This window comes from Jatropha curcas, chromosome 2, assembly GCF_041381405.1.
Source record: "Jatropha curcas cultivar XTBG-Jc1 chromosome 2, XTBG_Jcur_1.0, whole genome shotgun sequence".
In the NCBI taxonomy this organism is placed as follows: domain Eukaryota; kingdom Viridiplantae; phylum Streptophyta; class Magnoliopsida; order Malpighiales; family Euphorbiaceae; genus Jatropha; species Jatropha curcas.
The window spans coordinates 30824810-30842406 of NC_143152.1; the positions used below are offsets into that span (position 1 = coordinate 30824810).

At 33.3% G+C, this 17597-nt stretch overlaps 4 protein-coding genes and 1 pseudogene across 6 annotated transcripts; all 5 read left to right on the forward strand.

Moving 5' to 3' along the window:
* Window positions 1–54: 54 nt before the first annotated feature.
* Window positions 55–2779, forward strand: LOC105647870 (LOW protein: ammonium transporter 1-like protein). Of its 2 annotated transcripts, XM_037640220.2 has the most exons (9): window positions 57–317; window positions 400–459; window positions 559–606; window positions 737–869; window positions 954–1030; window positions 1755–1853; window positions 1940–2010; window positions 2104–2194; window positions 2281–2779. In XM_037640220.2, the coding sequence occupies exons 1-9, from the start codon at window positions 96–98 to the stop codon at window positions 2389–2391; spliced, it is 912 nt and encodes a 303-aa protein (XP_037496148.1). In that variant the 5' UTR covers window positions 57–95; the 3' UTR covers window positions 2392–2779. The 2 variants fall into 2 exon arrangements, with proteins under 2 accessions (XP_037496149.1, XP_037496148.1); XM_037640221.2 differs by lacking the exons at window positions 400–459; window positions 559–606 and having other exon boundaries at window positions 55–317.
* A 2799-nt stretch (window positions 2780–5578) lies between these two features.
* Window positions 5579–13198, forward strand: EMB2261 (Tetratricopeptide repeat (TPR)-like superfamily protein). Of its 2 annotated transcripts, XM_089717609.1 has the most exons (2): window positions 5579–5883; window positions 10559–13198. In XM_089717609.1, exons 1-2 carry the CDS (start codon window positions 5790–5792, stop codon window positions 13012–13014), a joined length of 2550 nt encoding a protein of 849 aa, XP_089573735.1. In that variant the 5' UTR covers window positions 5579–5789; the 3' UTR covers window positions 13015–13198. The 2 variants fall into 2 exon arrangements, with proteins under 2 accessions (XP_089573735.1, XP_089573734.1); XM_089717608.1 differs by lacking the exon at window positions 5579–5883 and having other exon boundaries at window positions 10417–13198.
* AMT1;2 (ammonium transporter 1;2) lies at window positions 6114–8013 on the forward strand. Its single transcript, XM_089717611.1, has one exon. It carries the CDS (start codon window positions 6194–6196, stop codon window positions 7724–7726), a length of 1533 nt encoding a protein of 510 aa, XP_089573737.1. The 5' UTR covers window positions 6114–6193; the 3' UTR covers window positions 7727–8013.
* Window positions 13199–13972: 774 nt separating the features above from the next.
* On the forward strand, window positions 13973–15083 carry LOC149498603 (uncharacterized). Its single transcript, XM_089718307.1, has one exon. The coding sequence runs from the start codon at window positions 14031–14033 to the stop codon at window positions 14937–14939; it is 909 nt and encodes a 302-aa protein (XP_089574433.1). The 5' UTR covers window positions 13973–14030; the 3' UTR covers window positions 14940–15083.
* A 118-nt stretch (window positions 15084–15201) lies between these two features.
* On the forward strand, window positions 15202–16644 carry LOC149498604 (protein CANDIDATE G PROTEIN-COUPLED RECEPTOR 7 pseudogene; annotated as a pseudogene).
* Window positions 16645–17597: the final 953 nt, after the last annotated feature.

Here is a 17597-nt window from a genome sequence, read left to right on the forward strand (position 1 = left end):
TTTGTGGGCCCAACCATACCATATCCAAAATCCAAATAAAATTCAATAACCGTCAAAACCACCAAAAATGAAAATTGCAGTTGCAGAAAAAAGAAATGACATCTCTTCTTCTCCTCCAACGTCTTCCCGTACTCTCTTCCTCTCTAAACCATTCACTTCCGCAAAACTCAGGCCATCATCCCTCTTTAATCTCTGTCAAAACCAGAAAAGTACTCCAGTCGAAGCGCCTAACAGTTCCACTGCTTGCTCTCACGGAATCATCAGACTCTTCTCAGTCTCTTGACGAATCCTCTCAATCTCTTCTCCAGCAGCTCACTGTAATCGCCGCTGCATAGACCTGTTAATGATTGTATTTATATATATCTGCATTGTTAATTGAACTCGTTTTATGAACTGTAGGATAGTTTTGATCTTCCATCGGATTATTTTAAACAATTACCTCGTGATCTTCGACTTGATGTGAGTGAATTAATGTTAAATTTAGCTTTTTTTTAATTATTTTTTCATTGTGTTCATGAATTGAGAGAATTCCTTTTCCTTTTTGAATATTTTGTGTAGTTAAATGATGCTGCTTTTGATCTTTCAAATGGACCAGTTATTGATGAGGTTGGTTGTGATTGGTAACTGGAATAAAGTGTTGTTAGATTTTGATTAACATTTGTGGTCCAGAACGAATTATAAAAGCATTTTGTGTTTGAAACCACTAAGGGACTGATAGCTATGGTTTTGCTTTCAGTGTGGTCAAGAGCTGGGAGAGCTCCTGTTAAACCTCTCCCGAGCATGGGAATTGGCTGACACATCAACTTCCCGTGATTTAGCTAGCAAGCTCCCTATGTTGGAGAGTAATTTAACAAGCAAGGCTAAGGCAGGCAAGAATAGATGTTTACACAATCGATGTTAGATACATGCTAAAGATTTTGTTCTGTAGCTAATTTTATCTTTTTCCTATTTAGCATTTGGCAAGCGTTTGGTATCTGCTGGAAGGAGGTTCCAATCAATGGGACAGTATGGTCAGGGCGAAATGCAGAAGGTAACTTCTGTAATTTGAAAGGTGGAATGGTGCTTTCTTTAGAAATGCCTATAACGTGTTCTTTAGAAAGAGAAATAATACTTGGAATTATAAATTGCTACTTGGGATCAAATAATTCACCGTAGCAATATTAATAGTGCTTGTGTATATAGTCTTAACTTGCATCAGTTTTTGAGCGGCGTCCTAAACGTTTCTTTAAATTTTAAACCAATGAACTTGCAGCCCCTATGTTATTACTGATTAGATGATACCAAGATGTCCATCCAAATACCATAAACTATTCAGACTTATTGATACTTTATAACTAGCTGTTATTTTACTGTTGCACTCCACTTATTGTGATAACTATGATTTTTTGCTTGACATATGTATTGCTGGTGAAGGTGTCCACTTCCTATGGTTCGGATAGAACATCAGAAAAAATATTCGAAATAACTCCTTGGAAAGGGTCACATGCTTTTGGCAAGTGCTTTTAGATTGTTAAATTTATTCTGTTTTCAATTTTGTTTTAGCCTGCAGGCTACTTAATAGCCAAGCTTAATCTTGTTTGCTCTCTCTGCAGCCTCTTTCCTCAAACAAATAATTATCTTTTACTTCCTATTAGGTGCTACAAAGACAAATTAGGGATATGCCATGCTCACTTTTATTATCCATAATTTAAGATTTAGGAGTTACTATGCTATGATTAGTGGACAAGTTCTTTTCTCATACTGAACCTTTATAGGTAGCACAAGCAATGATTAGAACTGGGAAACTTCTGTCTGCAAATCCAATACCAACAACAACAGATGAAGAACCAAAGAAAGAAACAAGAGTCTTCAAGGTAGATAATAAACCATCTTTGTTGGGCATTATCTAAAGGAGGTACGTTTAATATAAAACTAATGACAATTTCAATCCTGTGTGCAGTTTGGAGAACTTCAGGTTGCAGTCACAGCTGAGAAAGCCAACATTGGAGCTGCCATTGCAGTTGCTTTTGGGTAAAAATATTCCATTTTAACCTTTAAGTTTTATTTCAAATTTTATCTTGTAACAAAATGACTGATATGTTTAAACATCATTCTGAAATATAGGATTCTTTCATGGGAACTAGGTCAGGGCATTCAAAGCATACCTGAGAGTTCATTGCAGTATGCAAATGACAATGCTTTACTGCTGGCGAAGGTTCTTGCAAAATTCTGTATTCGATTTTTATTGCCCTTCATTGCCCTTAAAGTTCTTAATCAGTTACCACACTTTTCTGGATGCAGTCTTTAAGAGGAGCTCTACTTGTGCTCTTTTATTGTTCAGCACTTTTGTCCGCTTCTACCTCTGTTGGACTATTTTTGCTTGGAAGAGAACTCAAGTCAGAGGAAAAGTGAGCCTCTGCAATGCACACTAGGTTCAGTATTGACGATCTTTTAGTTATACAGGTTCTTCTCATCATTTCGTCATATAACACCTTATGGCCTGAAGGATCTGGTATATTTGTGTCTGGAAATGACCCAAGAAAGCATGGAAGTACAAAATTATGAAATCGTAATTGTGTAATCTCCACTTTCTGGTTTTGGGTTGGGATGCCTTCAAAAACTGTACAATAGAAGGCGGTAGTTAAGTTATAGTTGTGTATATGTAGCTTTTATTTTGTTATTTGACGGGGACAAAACCATTCATGTATGACACTGAATTATAATTGTAATATGTACAGTCATTTGGCATGAAAAGGTACTTATATTAGTATGATCTTTGGTACGCGATTTTCAGCTGGAATTTATCTTGTCTTGGAACAAACCTTCAATCCAGAGTGACATTGACACAAATTTTTAGGATTTAGGACCTTTATGACTTATCTATTGATAAAATATTACTCCTTTGTCCCATAATAATACTCCAGTTTGACTTTGCCATTCCAACACCAAGATTAATAAAAGTCTATCAAATGGAGTATTTTTGTTAGTTACCAATTTTATCCTTTAGTGGAAAGTGGCACAGAAATCAATGTGAATTATTTGAAGAGTAGTATTATTGACAACATAATTTTTGATAGAACAAAGTATGTGGTTTGATATGCTAGATTGTTGCATAGATGCGCCTGCTGGAGTTCAGGGCTTTGATATATATAAATGGAAGGGTTGAAGATGATAAATGGTTAAACTATTCTAATTATTTTGTTGTTGTATGCATATTTTAGAGGTGCGAGGTACCTATAGAATTATCATGCAGGGAGATGCAGCTAGTAGCTAGCTAATGCTTAGATTGCATTGTGCAGTAATAATACAACCAGGAACGTGGTTGATGATTTCTTTGCAATAATGGAAATATGTAAAGATTATATTTGAGATTCTTATGATTTCATTTTAAGCAGAAAGGAATAGATTATATTCATGTTAGTTAACCTACCATTCTTTTATTCTGAGTTTACCTACTTTTGAAGATTGTTTCTGATGCAGCGACAGAGACGAATGAGAAGCTGTAGTGACATCAAAACCTTGGAGTTTACGTGCTTTTTTTAGTAATTAATATTCTTCAGCTTGTGAAGAGGCATTCTGTCAGAAGTTTTACTACTAAATACTGCTGTCCCAATCTGACGATGAATTAACTTGATTACAGGTAAGGCATCTTCGTTTAAATTAACCAGATTATAATTTGAATCTCCCTTATTTCAGAGCATGATTTGCAGATTAAAATACTCTTCGGCAACTTGGCTACTCACAGATTCTTAAGACTCTATGAATTTTTTTTATTAAATTTAACACTCAGATTCCTCAACCCATGAGAAGCTCATCTATTTAGAGATATATGATATAATTTGTGCTGTCACTATGTGATGATGCATAACCTTCCTTGAGGTAAGATCCTTTTTTTAAAAAAATTTAATACATTATGTGATTATGGTTGCTTATTGCTACTATTGTTTCATTTACAAAACAATATATAATTAAGGGAGGTCAGTTATATGAATTTTATATCTTGGATGCCTCCAACTTCACTGAGAGGTCATGTCCTTTGCTTATTTTTTACTCTTGTATCAATATAATTGCCATAGGTTGCATCATCTGTTTTCAATTAGTCATGTATCATTTGTCTTGTATTATTTGTTTTTCTATACAAAATTTTGATTGAACATCCATTTGAGATATGCAAGTAGGAGCATTTGTTATGTTACATATGATCTTCAGGAAGATATGTTTAGTAAATGGGAGAATATGGTTTCAAGCTATGCTTGTGATTTCTTTAATTTTATGATCCCTCCCTTCATTAGTTCCATATATTTCAATGTCCAAATGACCTCTATTTCATGTAAACATTTTTTTTAATAGATTTAGAATTTTTAAAAGAAGATTTGAACTCCTGAACTCCCGCACTTCAAGGGAAACACTCAATCACTGAGCTATAACAATCTAGCCAAATATTAAAGTTGTTTTCATCTGAATTCGAAAAATGGAATCTTGCATTCAGAATCTACCACTAGATGCTGGTTAAAGACTATGCTAAGAAATTCTATAATCAGTCAAACTTCTATTTTATTCCTAACAGATCTTTTATATGATAAAATCAATCAAGAACTTAACTTAAGAAATCAAAAACTGCATCATCTCTATCTTGAACGACTCGCTGCTTCACAAGTTATATAATTACAACAACTTTATCAGTAAATGTTTCCATATATACGTGTGCATGTATATTTTAATTACATACAGTTAGTCTTTTGGATCTGTGAAGTGAACAAGTCTGGTAAAGCTTGATACTTTATCATATAAGTTATCAACTACCTATTTGAAATCCTTTAATTACAAGTGAAAATTATTGGTAATATAGATTATTATAGTCATTACATAGAGTTTGAATATTCATTCATAGAGATTCATTGCATCTAGTCAAATTTTATCCTTATTTCTATGTTTGATTTCCGAGAAAGTTATAAATCCTTGATATTTTACTGTGGTCACATGGTCTTTAAACAAAACAGAGAGGGTTTCTGAGTTATGACTAATAATTCCTCCTGGTGAATTGGTGTTGCTTGTCCATGATGTCATTAGTTTCAAATTAAGTATAAGAAATAGGCTAATTACTCATCTAATCTTAGCCAGCTTGTATTATATAACTACCATTCGTGCAGGGTGGAAGACTTTTAGGAGATGGGGACCAATTAAAAAATATATATATTGTTAGATGTTTCCATCATATGCATCATTATTTTTATATATATTAGCATTATAATTGATCAATAATTGCAAGTGGTTAACTATTCTAATGAAAAATTATGCAAGCAACGAGGTATGACAGTATATTTGCTGAGATGAATATAATTTGGAGTTGGGTTTATATATATGTCAATCAATTTATATATAGAGAGAGATTTTTTCCCCCAAAAATTAATGATGTCAACTTAAACCTATTGATGTATAATTAATTAATTTTCATCGAGCATATAACAATGGTTTTTAGATAATAAACAATTAAATAAATAGTTTAATGATTGAGTGATTATTTTATATTTTTATAATATAAATATTTACTACAATTTCAACTCTAACAAAATAGGAATCACTTTACTTTTTAAGAATTTCAGTTATATATATATCTGGTTAAGACGATGAGATTAGGCATTCTGCAGAAGATTCCTAAACCTTCAATTTTATTTCTTTATGGCATGTTTTTGATTGTGTGGATAGAAATCACCAGTAATTAAATATTTTTCGTTTTCTGTATTTCCAATATATTCTTATTGTCTATTAGCTCTATTGATCTCTACCTTCGAAATGGGACCATCCTTTTTATGGTGACGGTGTGCAGTTCATTTGTTTGTTTTCTCCAATTTCATAGCAGAACATTGATCACATGCCCATCTTCTTCTTCATTTTCTTCTGCAAATCTAGGCCACTTTACATTACACAGTCGCACACACTCATTGACCCATTGACTTTGCACATTTCTGCATCAATTTATACGTATATATATACACATGTACGTATGTGGATATGCATACATGTTTGTATTTAACTTTATTTACTACTATGTTAATTCTTTTAGAATAAAATTTAATGATGATAGAAAGAAACAAAAATTTAAAAATGATTAAATATATTTGTCTTCGTCTTACTCTCTTTTTTCCTTCTATATATACATCAACACCAAAGTCTTCTCTTTTCCATAGCCATTTATCTCTTTTTATTCTCCACCATGGATTCTTTTACCTGCTCAGCCTCAGAGCTAGCCCCTCTCCTCTCCACCACCACAAACTCCACTGCCGCCGCTGCTTACCTCTGCTCCAAGTTCACCACCATATCCAACCAGCTTTCAGACACATCCTATGCAGTTAACAATACCTATCTCCTCTTCTCTGCCTACCTAGTCTTTGCCATGCAACTGGGTTTTGCGATGCTCTGTGCAGGCTCTGTTAGGGCAAAGAACACCATGAATATAATGCTAACTAATGTCCTTGATGCTGCTGCTGGTGGTCTCTCTTACTATCTCTTTGGCTATGCTTTTGCTTTTGGAACTCCTAGTAATGGTTTCATCGGTCGCCATTTCTTTGGTCTAAATGATTTCCCTTCTCCTTTGGGTGACTACAGCTTCTTTCTTTATCAATGGGCTTTTGCCATAGCTGCTGCTGGTATTACTAGTGGCTCTATTGCAGAAAGAACCCAGTTTGTTGCTTACTTGATATACTCATCTTTTTTAACTGGTTTTGTTTACCCAATAGTTTCTCATTGGGTTTGGTCTGCTGATGGTTGGGCCAGTGCGTCCAAATCTGATAACAATCTTCTATTCGGGTCCGGTGCAATTGACTTTGCTGGTTCAGGTGTGGTTCATATGGTTGGTGGTATAGCTGGCTTATGGGGTGCTCTTATTGAAGGTCCACGCATAGGCAGGTTCGACCGGTCTGGTCGATCCGTCGCCTTACGTGGCCACAGTGCTTCGTTAGTCGTGCTCGGTTCGTTCCTCTTATGGTTCGGTTGGTACGGGTTCAACCCGGGTTCATTTTTAACAATCTTGAAAAGTTATGGGGAAAATGAAGGGTATTATGGTCAATGGAGTGCTGTAGGAAGGACAGCTGTCACTACCACATTGGCTGGATGCACAGCTGCACTTACAACATTATTTAGCAAAAGATTATTAGTTGGTCATTGGAATGTAATTGACGTTTGTAATGGTTTATTAGGGGGTTTTGCTGCAATCACCTCCGGGTGTTCAGTGGTAGAACCATGGGCAGCAATCGTATGTGGCTTTGTAGCATCTTGGGTTTTAATTGGGTGTAATAAGCTCGCAGAGAAGTTTAAGTACGATGATCCACTAGAAGCCGCCCAATTACACGGCGGCTGCGGGGCATGGGGCCTACTATTTACAGGGTTGTTTGCCACCAAGAAATATGTCAATGAGGTATACCCTAACAAGCTAGGGCGACCATATGGATTGCTGATGGGTGGTGGCGGAAAGCTGTTAGCCGCTCAGATCATTCAGATCTTAGTGATATCGGGATGGGTAACGGTGACAATGGGCCCACTATTTTACGGGCTTAACAAGTTGCGGTTGTTGAGGATCTCAAGTGGAGATGAGATGGCAGGCATGGACTTGACTAGGCATGGAGGATTTGCTTATATTTACGACGACGAAGATGATCCATCACTTAAACCTTCATTTATGATGAGAAGGGTAGAGCCTACTAGTGAAAGCACACCAAATAATCAACATTCACCAACTATGAATGTTTGATCAAAATTTCTGTCACTTTCTCAAGAAATTTTTTTTTTTTTTTTCCATGTGATACAAAATACATAAAGAAAATAATTGAGTTGTTTCTAGGAATTAATCACCTGCATGATGTATGATAGAATGCTATAGCTGTTCTTGAAAGGGAGGGAAGGATATCAAGTGCAAGTAATAAGTTGAGGACTTTTAGTTGTTCGCTTATGCGTATAAAAAAAAAAATCAAATTTGTACAAATTGATCGGTTGCTTAAGCAGTTTTTCCTAATATATCATTTATACTTGGGTTCTTAATCTTCTTCTATATATTATTTATTTTTTTAATTTTGAATTAATTTTAACTGAGGTTGCCATATTACTAAATTGATAGTATCTGTTTATAATTCTTTTATTTTTTAAAATTCTTTTATATTATGTAAGGAGAGCAAAAGGTTCAACAAAATCTTTGAAAAACAAAATAATGGTGTGAGCCCCAAATATACAATGTACATAGTAATTCTTGCTATTAATGATTTTATTTCCTCAACATTGTATTTATAATAGGTTCATAAGAAGTAATAAGAAAGAGGTTTAATTAATTATCTTTCAGAATTTTTTTTCGACACTGCCTTAAATAAGAAATTATATTTTATGGAGTAGTACTAAAAATAGAAGAATAACAAAAAAAAAAAAAAAAAAAAAAAAAAAAAAAAAAACAAGAACCCTTAAATCTTGCATACCCACTTGAAAAAAAACAGCTGACTAGACGATTTTTCCTAGACAAGGACATCCTCACAATTGGGTGATTAAAAAAAATTATTGCATTGTTGTTGGGTCCACAGAAAATTAAATACAGTGTGTTATATTAATAAATTAATTGCTCTGATGTTAAAAAGAGGCTCTTTATAAAAATACTAAAAGGTAAAAAATCCAACATTATTCTAACAAAATTAAACTCAAAATTGAAGCATCTAATTTGTCTTTTTGTTTTTTTTAACAAATATAAGAACAAATGTTTTCAAAAAAAAAAAAAAAACAAATTTAAGAGCAATTAATCGATAAATTTCTTTCTTTCTTTTAAAATTTTCACAATTTCAAGATATAAAATTTATTTTCATCAAATTATATTGTTGCATTTTGGTTTTTGAACTTTATTATATTATATTAAAAACCTGTTATATAATCAATAAGATATTTGTTAGGATACCAAGTAATCTAGCTTCTGATAAAAATACAAATTCAATTTTCAGAAAAGTACATTTTATTAAAAAGACAAAAAAATATTTATGCTTAATAGTAAAAAAAGATTACACCTCCTAATTTTGAAAAAAAAAAATATTTTATATATATACACACACAACGTGATAGTATATTATTGGGATAGAAAATTCGAAATGACAGGCAAAACGGAGTAAAGAATATTGCTTTTAGCCACTAAATAAAGCCACGTGCTGCATTCTGTTGATCCTAGCCATAAAAACTCATCTATTTTTGGTATGAAAAATCCTGAAACGCTGGATGTCTCAATCAAATTTTTTATATTTTTGACCAATTGAGTTTACAGAAAAAGCAAAATATCACATAAGTCTTGCAATTGCATCCATTATGGTTCTCCAATCACCATCGAATTTATGCTTAGCCTAGCTATTATTGGTGGTGGTACCAATATCTTGTCTCCAAGTCTATTGATAAGAATTAATTCTTTACATTGATTTTTCTTTTCCTTTTTTTTTTTTTTTTTTTTTTTTGAATTTATTTTGAATTTTGACTCGTCAATAACTCAATAGAACATGTAATTATTATGTTTTGGGCCTTTTGTCTCATTTGTGTTGCATATTTAATGATAACACCAAACTCATTGGATGTGTGGCCCAAAAGGAATAGTACAATATATCTATATATACATGTAGAACACTCTATGAGACCTATTTTTTCATTTTGGTGCAATTTTTCCTCTTCCTAAACAATAATTATCATAAAAAGGTATTTAAGTGCTTGAATTTACTATATTTACTTGGTATTTCCAAATTAAAGTTCATTGAAAAATGAAAGAGAAATATAAAAGTTTTTTTTTATTATTTTAATATTGAGAGGAAGATTTAGGGTATAGAAATAGAAATAATCCTCCTTTCTTTTTTATAGTTTTCATCTTATTTTTAAAATTTATAAATAAGAGTCTAAACATATATTAATATAAAGCTGAAAAGTACTTAAAGAAGCAATAAGTATTAACTCTAATAACTATTATTCACTAAGTTTATTGTTCGAGTTTTTACATTGTAATACAAAATGTCAAACATTTGAATTTTATAGCTTCCTTTCCTTTTTTTTTTTTTTTTAAAATCTAATTAGGCTTGAAAGTATTAAAAAAATTGGGTTATCAAACACTTTTTTTTTTGGAAAGAAATAAAATAATAAACAAAATTTTTAATTAAATCGACTAAATTGATTGAACTGAATGTTTGATTTTTGTATTAAAAATTTTATTGTTGGGCTTCTATTGATTTAACTCAATTCATATATTTTTTTTAAAATAAAATATAAAAATTTCTAACTTTGAAGGTCTTACACAAAGTTCCATAGTAATAGATTTCGTCTCTTTAAAATAAATGGACTATTTTTTTTCCCTTTATTTTGAATCATTATAGGACACAAATGGTGTTAAATTATATTTTTACCAAATAAAATATAATTCTCAAATTCTACTGCAGACCGTTAGACCGTTAGAAGATAATCATGATAACCCTCTCTCTTCCATCTCCCGCCAAACTCCCTCTACCTTCTCTGGAACCCAATAACCAACTCCCGCGCCAAAATCTTCCTCCACCATTGACGGCCTTGAAACACCACAACCGGTTACACTCCCTTAACAACCGGCTCATCCACCACCTCGATGCCGGACACCTCCGTAAAGCAATCTCAACCCTTGATCTCATGTCCCAAGAAGGGACTCATCCAGATCTCATCACCTACTCACTTCTCCTTAAATCCTGCATCAGAACAAATAACTTCAAATTGGGCAAACTCGTCCATGATTACTTGACTCAGTCTGGAGTCGAGCCTGACCTTGTCATTCTCAACTCTCTAATTAGCCTCTACTCAAAATGTGGTGAATGGGACAAAGCCGATGGTATATTTCAAAGTATGGGAAATAAGAGAGATTTGGTATCATGGAGTGCGTTGATTTCTTGTTATGCTAATAACGGAATGGAATTTGAGGCTATAAAGGTATACATTGATATGCTTGCTTGTGGGTTTTATCCTAATGAGTACTGCTACACTGCAGTGATTCGTGCTTGTTCGAATTGTGAGAATTTTTCACTTGGAGAAATAATTTTTGGGTCTCTGTTAAAAAGTGGATATTTTGATTCTCATGTCTGTGTGGGGTGTGCTTTGATTGACATGTTTGTGAGGGGAAGCGGTGATTTTGTGTCTGCACATAAGGTTTTTGATAATATGGCTGAGAGAAATGGTGTTACTTGGACTCTGATGATAAGTAGACTTCAACAATTGGGTTATTTTAGAGATGCTATTGATTTTTTCATAAATATGGTTTTGAGTGGGTATACACCAGATGAATATACGCTAAGTGGGGTTGTTTCAGCATGTGCAGAATCGAGATTGTTGTCATATGGACAGCAATTGCATTCTTGGGCTATAAAATCAGGCTTGGTTTTGGATGTTTGTGTTGGTTGTAGTTTAGTGGACATGTATGCGAAGTGTGCAGTAGGTGGGTCTGTGGATGATTCTAGGAAGGTGTTTGATAGGATGCCACACCAAAATATTATGTCTTGGACTGCAATTATCACTGGGTACATGCAGAGTGCAGGGTGCGAGAAGGAAGCTGTTGAACTATTCCTGGAAATGATTAAGGGACAAATCAAACCGAACCATGTTACATTTTCTAGCATTCTCAAGGCATGTGCAAACCTTTCCAATCAATGTATGGGTGAACAGGTCTTTGCCTATGCTGTGAAATTAGGGCTTGCATCAGTTAATTGTGTGGGAAATTCTCTTATTTCTATGTATGCCCGGTGTGATAATATGGAAAATGCCAGGAAAGCCTTTGATGTTCTATTTGATAAGCATTTGGTTTCTCACTATACAATTGTTGATGCATATGCAACGAGTTTGAATTCTGAAGATGCATTTGAGCTGTATAATGAATTTGAGGATAAAGGAACTGGGGTTAATGCTTTTACGTTTGCTAGTCTTTTGAGTGGAGCATCTACCATTGGTGCAATTGCTAAGGGTGAGCAAATCCATGGTCAGATACTGAAATTGGGTTTGAAGTCAAACCTTCACATTTCTAATGCTTCAATCTCTATGTACTCTAGGTGTGGGGATATTGAATCTGCTTTTCAAGTTTTTAATGGGATGGGAGATCGCAATGTCATATCTTGGACTTCAATGGTCACAGGATTTGCAAAACATGGATTTGCTGCAAGGGCATTGGATATATTCCACAAAATGTTAGAGGCAGGTGTGAGGCCAAATGAGATCACTTATATTGCTGTTTTATCAGCTTGTAGTCATTCGGGTTTGACTTCTGAGGGATGGAAACACTTCAAGTCAATGAATCTGGAACATGGGATTGTTCCAAGGATGGAACACTATGCGTGTATGGTTGATTTATTGGGCCGATCAGGGTGTCTTGAAGAAGCCATGGAGTTCATTAACTCAATGCCTTTCAAGCCCGATGCTCTGGTATTGCGTACTTTTCTTGGAGCTTGCACCGTTCATGGTAACATAGATCTTGGGAAACATGCTGCAAAGATGATTCTTGAACAGGAACCAAGTGACCCAGCCACATACATCCTTCTGTCAAACTTGTATGCTTCAGCTGGTCAATGGGAAGAAGTGGCAGAGATCAGAAAAAACATGAAAGAGAGAAATTTGATTAAAGAAGCAGGTTGTAGTTGGATTGAGGTGGAAAATATTGTGCATAAGTTCTATGTGGGGGACACTTCACACTCACAAGCGAGACAGATTTATGATGAACTGGATCAATTGGTCCTAAAAATAAAGGAATTAGGTTATGTTCCTAACACAGATCATGTTCTTCATGATGTCGAGGAGGAGCAAAAAGAGCAATATTTGCTTCAACACAGTGAAAAACTTGCTGTTGCATTTGGTTTTATAAGCACATCTAAATCGAAAACGATTAGGGTGTTTAAGAATCTTCGTGTTTGTGGGGATTGTCACACAGCATTCAAATACTTCTCAGTTGTCGAAGGGAGAGAAATTGTTGTAAGGGATTCTAATCGATTTCATCATTTCAAGGATGGAAAATGCTCTTGTGATGATTATTGGTAAGCTAGCCATGTCGAATGGTGGAATTAAAACTCCTAGAAATTTATGTTTCCAACTTTTTAACCGTTGGGAGTTTGTATTGAGCTATGTGTCAACAAACACCTCGAACCAAAAAAAACATCTTGAACTAGATACAATTTACACTATTGGATTATTAAGGGTCAGTTTGGTTTGGCTATTCTTATCAGCTTTGTTGTTGTTGTTGATAGCTGTTGAGTGGTATAGCAGTTAGCTATAACTATTAATGTTTAATGAAGTCTTGATAGCGTTTATTACTAAAACAAATGACAATTAAGATATAATTAATTTTTTATATATTATGATATATGATGTATATATTTTATATTTTTAGGTTGAATACATTATCTTTTCTTTTAATACTATTATATAAATAACATATGTTAATTAAATTTTTTAAATAGTACTTAATAAAAATTTTTATTTTTAAATAACGATAAATGCAATGATCATTAAAAATATTAATTTGGAAAAAATAATTTTGTTAATTAGTATTATGAGGTTAATAAAGTCTCAATTCCTTTCCTTGAAAAAAGAAAAAATAAAACATATACGTCAAATAAAACCTGGGACCAAATTTCAGTTCTGGACAAATAGAGACACATGATCAAGCATGAATCACTCGTTACTCAATTCAAAGCCGAGTCAACTCGGCCAAATCATTACCCAATAAATATCCCAAGAAATATTTCAGCAAATTAAGAAACATATTCTTTGTTTCTTGCACATAAAGAAAAAAAAAAAAAAAAAAAAACATGTACCTACTTTAATCCTTTCCTAAGTGGGATTTACGAAATGCATAAACAATATAGTTGACAGCATTAATTGATCCATAACGGAGTAGGAGTCCTTACTACTAACAGCTACTCTAGGTTTACGCGGATTAATCCGATTATATATATGTAAGTCCAGGGGTTCATTCACTAATCACTAATCTTAGGTTTCATTCACTACAATATTTTCTGATTGGCTTTTGTCAAGGTTTTCTATAACTGTTAAAGATGTCAAGGTTTCCTTACCTTGACGATGGTGGGTCTTTTGAAAAGCTTGTAGAAGAAATTAGACAAGAAGAAGGGGATGAAGCCAACGTAATGAAGAGGCTTGAATTCATAATTGTTACAAAGTTTATGCAGAAAATTAGAGAAGAAGCCACTAATGTATCTTTCAAGAAAGATGTTCTTGATGCATTTGTACCCAAGAGAAAGAGAGGTCGTTTAGAGAGTGAAGACAGTGAAGAAGAAAAGAAAGTAAAGAGAATTAAAAAGCCATCGAAGGGACAGAAAGCAAAGTCCGAAAAGCCAAAGAAGAGTAAGAAAAGAATAAATTTTGAAAGCATTGGGTTGAATGTATCAGTAGCAACGCCTCCTCCTGAATTGCAGAGAAAAATTGATGGTAAAGGAGGGGTTGATTCCAAATTAGTGATAATGAAAGAATTGTTTCAGTCTGATCTAGACTATGATAAAAATCGTTTACAAATTCCATGGAAGCAAATACAAAATCTTAACTTTCTAACAGAGGATGAGAAAATAAGCCTAAATTCACACGAGGTTGTAGATGTTACACTTATGGAGCCATGTGGGCATGAATCTGAGATGGTTATAAGGCAATGGAATATGCGAAGTTCTGGTATCTATTGTTTGACCACAAGTTGGAACAGAGTTTTGGACAGAAATCTTACTATAGTGGATGAAACTAATGGAGAAATCGTGAAAATGAAAGAGTTCAAGCTAAACGACGTAATACAGCTCTGGTCGTTTAGAGTTAACGGAAAACTTTGGTTGGCTCTCATCAAGGTTTGGGATGCACCATATCATATTGATAATGATAGTGGCAGTGGCAATAGTAGAAGCAGAGGCAGTGGAGACGGTGCAATTACTAGCCATAGTAATCCTAGAATTAACCAAGAATGAGATTATTTTACTGTAGTTTTGGATTTTTCTTATGTTTTTTGTTAGTCCTTGTAATGGATAATAGCAGTTACATTCTTTCTTTTCATTTTATCTTATAATGATAGTATTTAGTTGTGTTAATGCAATACCAAACACATGTCCTGAGATTGTTCTTTGACTGATCCCCAAATTTTTGGCAGAGAAAGCGTTCCTGTTTTACTTTTACCACTGTTATTAACCAAGTAAATCCAACAATAATTTTCTATAGACAAAGCTTCACGCATGGTCTTATGTTCTTCATCTTAAGCGTTTCCATTCTGGTATAGTTTAATCAATTTCTTGCACCTAAACTTATATCACATGATGAGACTTTGTCATTTCCCTGGCCATCACCCTTTACTCAAACTTTTTTATGCATTTTTTATGACCCTAACCATTCCTTTCACTTTGTCTGACATCAAGAACGCACACATTGTTGATGACTCTCGTTCTACAATCTTGTTTGAGAGATTTGCTTTTGCAGAAGGTGGTAATGTAGACATTTCCATAAAAGATGCATCATGGAAACCAAAACACCAGAAAGCAGAATTTTCCCATTCTTTAATGGGATTTTTCCTGGCTAAAGATGCTGCCTTTGCAAGAATCACAAACGAATCAATACACACAACACCCTTTTGTGTTCTATCTAGCCGGTATGTGAAACTCATGTTCAAATTTGATGAACTCACAGTTAATTCAACTTATAGTGGTTCCATAGCTATTGATGATCCTGATCAATATAGTCTTATTTTCGGAAATTGTGAGCCAGAATTTCAGGTCTCAATGCATGTACATACTGAAATGTATAACCTACGGTATGGCATAAAAGATTTCCTACCTGCAGGCCAAGCCCTATTGCCTAGACTTTATTTTATCTTCTTTCTTACATATATATGTTTTTTAGGTATCTGGGTTTTCACCTGCATAAAACAAAGACCAACAGTTGACAAGATCCATATAATAATGGGAGCATTGCTTCTTGTTAAGACACTAAAAATGATATGTGCTTCTGAAGATAAATTGTATGTGAGCAAGACAGGAACTCCTCACGGTTGGGATGTGGCTTTCTACATTTTTGGATTTTTCAAAGGTATAATGTTGTTTACCGTCATAATCTTGATAGGCACAGGTTGGTCTTTCTTGAAACCCTATCTTCAAGAAAGAGAGAAGAAGGTGTTAATGATAGTAATCCCCTTACAAGTTGTGGAAAATATAGCTTATGTTGTTATTAATGAGACAGGTCCTGCAACTAAAGATTGGATGACATGGAATCAAGTGTTCTTGTTGATTGATATAATTTGTTGTTGTGCTGTGTTTTTCCCGATCATTTGGTCGATTCGAAGTCTACGAGAGGCATCGAAAACGGATGGAAAGGCTACTAGAAATCTCCAGAAATTAACCCTCTTCAAGCAATTTTATATATTTGTTGTTGGATATTTATATTTCACAAGAGTTGTAGTTTCATCCATTGGAGCTCTTCTTGATTATAGATATGAATGGGTTATGAATGCTCTTGCTGAAGGTGCAAGCTTCATTTTCTATGTATTTATATTCTACAATTTTCAACCTATAGAAAGGAATCCATATTTGGTGATTGATGATGAGGAAGAGAATGCTGCTAGTCAAATTTTGCAAGATGATGAATCTTTTCAACTTTAGAATTTGAAGCTCTTTTTTTTTATCTTAATTACTATTTTTGTGCATTTATTATCATTTATTTTATGTACCATCTTTTTTATTTCCATCACTTCATATATAGGATTAGATCTTCTTTCTTACATTGTAACCTTTGTGAACTTGATATATACATGGCTTCCATTAGAATGAAAGTAAGTTTAGATTAAGTGAAAAATTATAGTAATAAATAGAATAAAATTGACATATTTTGAAATAATTTACGTTAATTTGATCAAACTCTTTTTGTATGTTCTAATAATTAGAAAATTATGACAATGTTAGCGAAGTGGACGGACTATATGCATTCTCAAGTAAATTTTAACCAAAAAAGAAAAAATAAAAAGTTGTGATTTGAGAATTTATTTTTTAAGATTAAAATAACTATTTTTCAAGGTATTAAATGGAAATAAAAATTTTACCACATTAGTAGCGTTAGTCTTAGATACTAGAGCTTTTTTACGACAACAGTGTTTGAAATAATATTTAGTATTTTAATTGGATTAAAACATTATCTTAATTAATTATAGTGTCCATAAATAAAACATCCATTTAGAATTTGAGATAATATTTTATGAAATGTTATCTTCTTCGATGTTAAACGTGTTATAAATTTTTTATAATATCTACACAGTTACTTGTCTTTATTCTGTTTCCACTTTTATATATCATATACTAATAAATATATCTTACCGAACACTCCTATTATAAATCAACTAACTCATCTAATAAAATAACCGAAACATACTAAAACAGTTAAAATTGTAGAATAGGATAGATTATTATTTGTTATAATAATAGTAAAGTCATCAAATGGTTTGATTAATGTAATAACTAAATTATTCTTTTTAATTTTGAAGAAATAATTCAATATTTCCAATCCTTTACAAAACAATGAATAGCATGCAAAGGAAAATTCTTAAATTTCTTAAGGATGAACTAAGAACCAAGGGGGAGAAAAAAAAA

Coding starts and splice junctions, on each gene's coding strand:
- LOC105647870 (XM_037640220.2), top strand. CDS start 96: ATGACATCTCTTCTTCTCCTCCAACGTCTTCCCGTACTCTCTTCCTCT. Junction 607..736: donor ATGGACCAGTTATTGATGAG/GTTGGTTGTGAT, acceptor TTTTGCTTTCAG/TGTGGTCAAGAGCTGGGAGA. Junction 1,854..1,939: donor AAGAAACAAGAGTCTTCAAG/GTAGATAATAAA, acceptor TCCTGTGTGCAG/TTTGGAGAACTTCAGGTTGC.
- EMB2261 (XM_089717608.1), top strand. CDS start 10,435: ATGATAACCCTCTCTCTTCCATCTCCCGCCAAACTCCCTCTACCTTCT.
- LOC149498603 (XM_089718307.1), top strand. CDS start 14,031: ATGTCAAGGTTTCCTTACCTTGACGATGGTGGGTCTTTTGAAAAGCTT.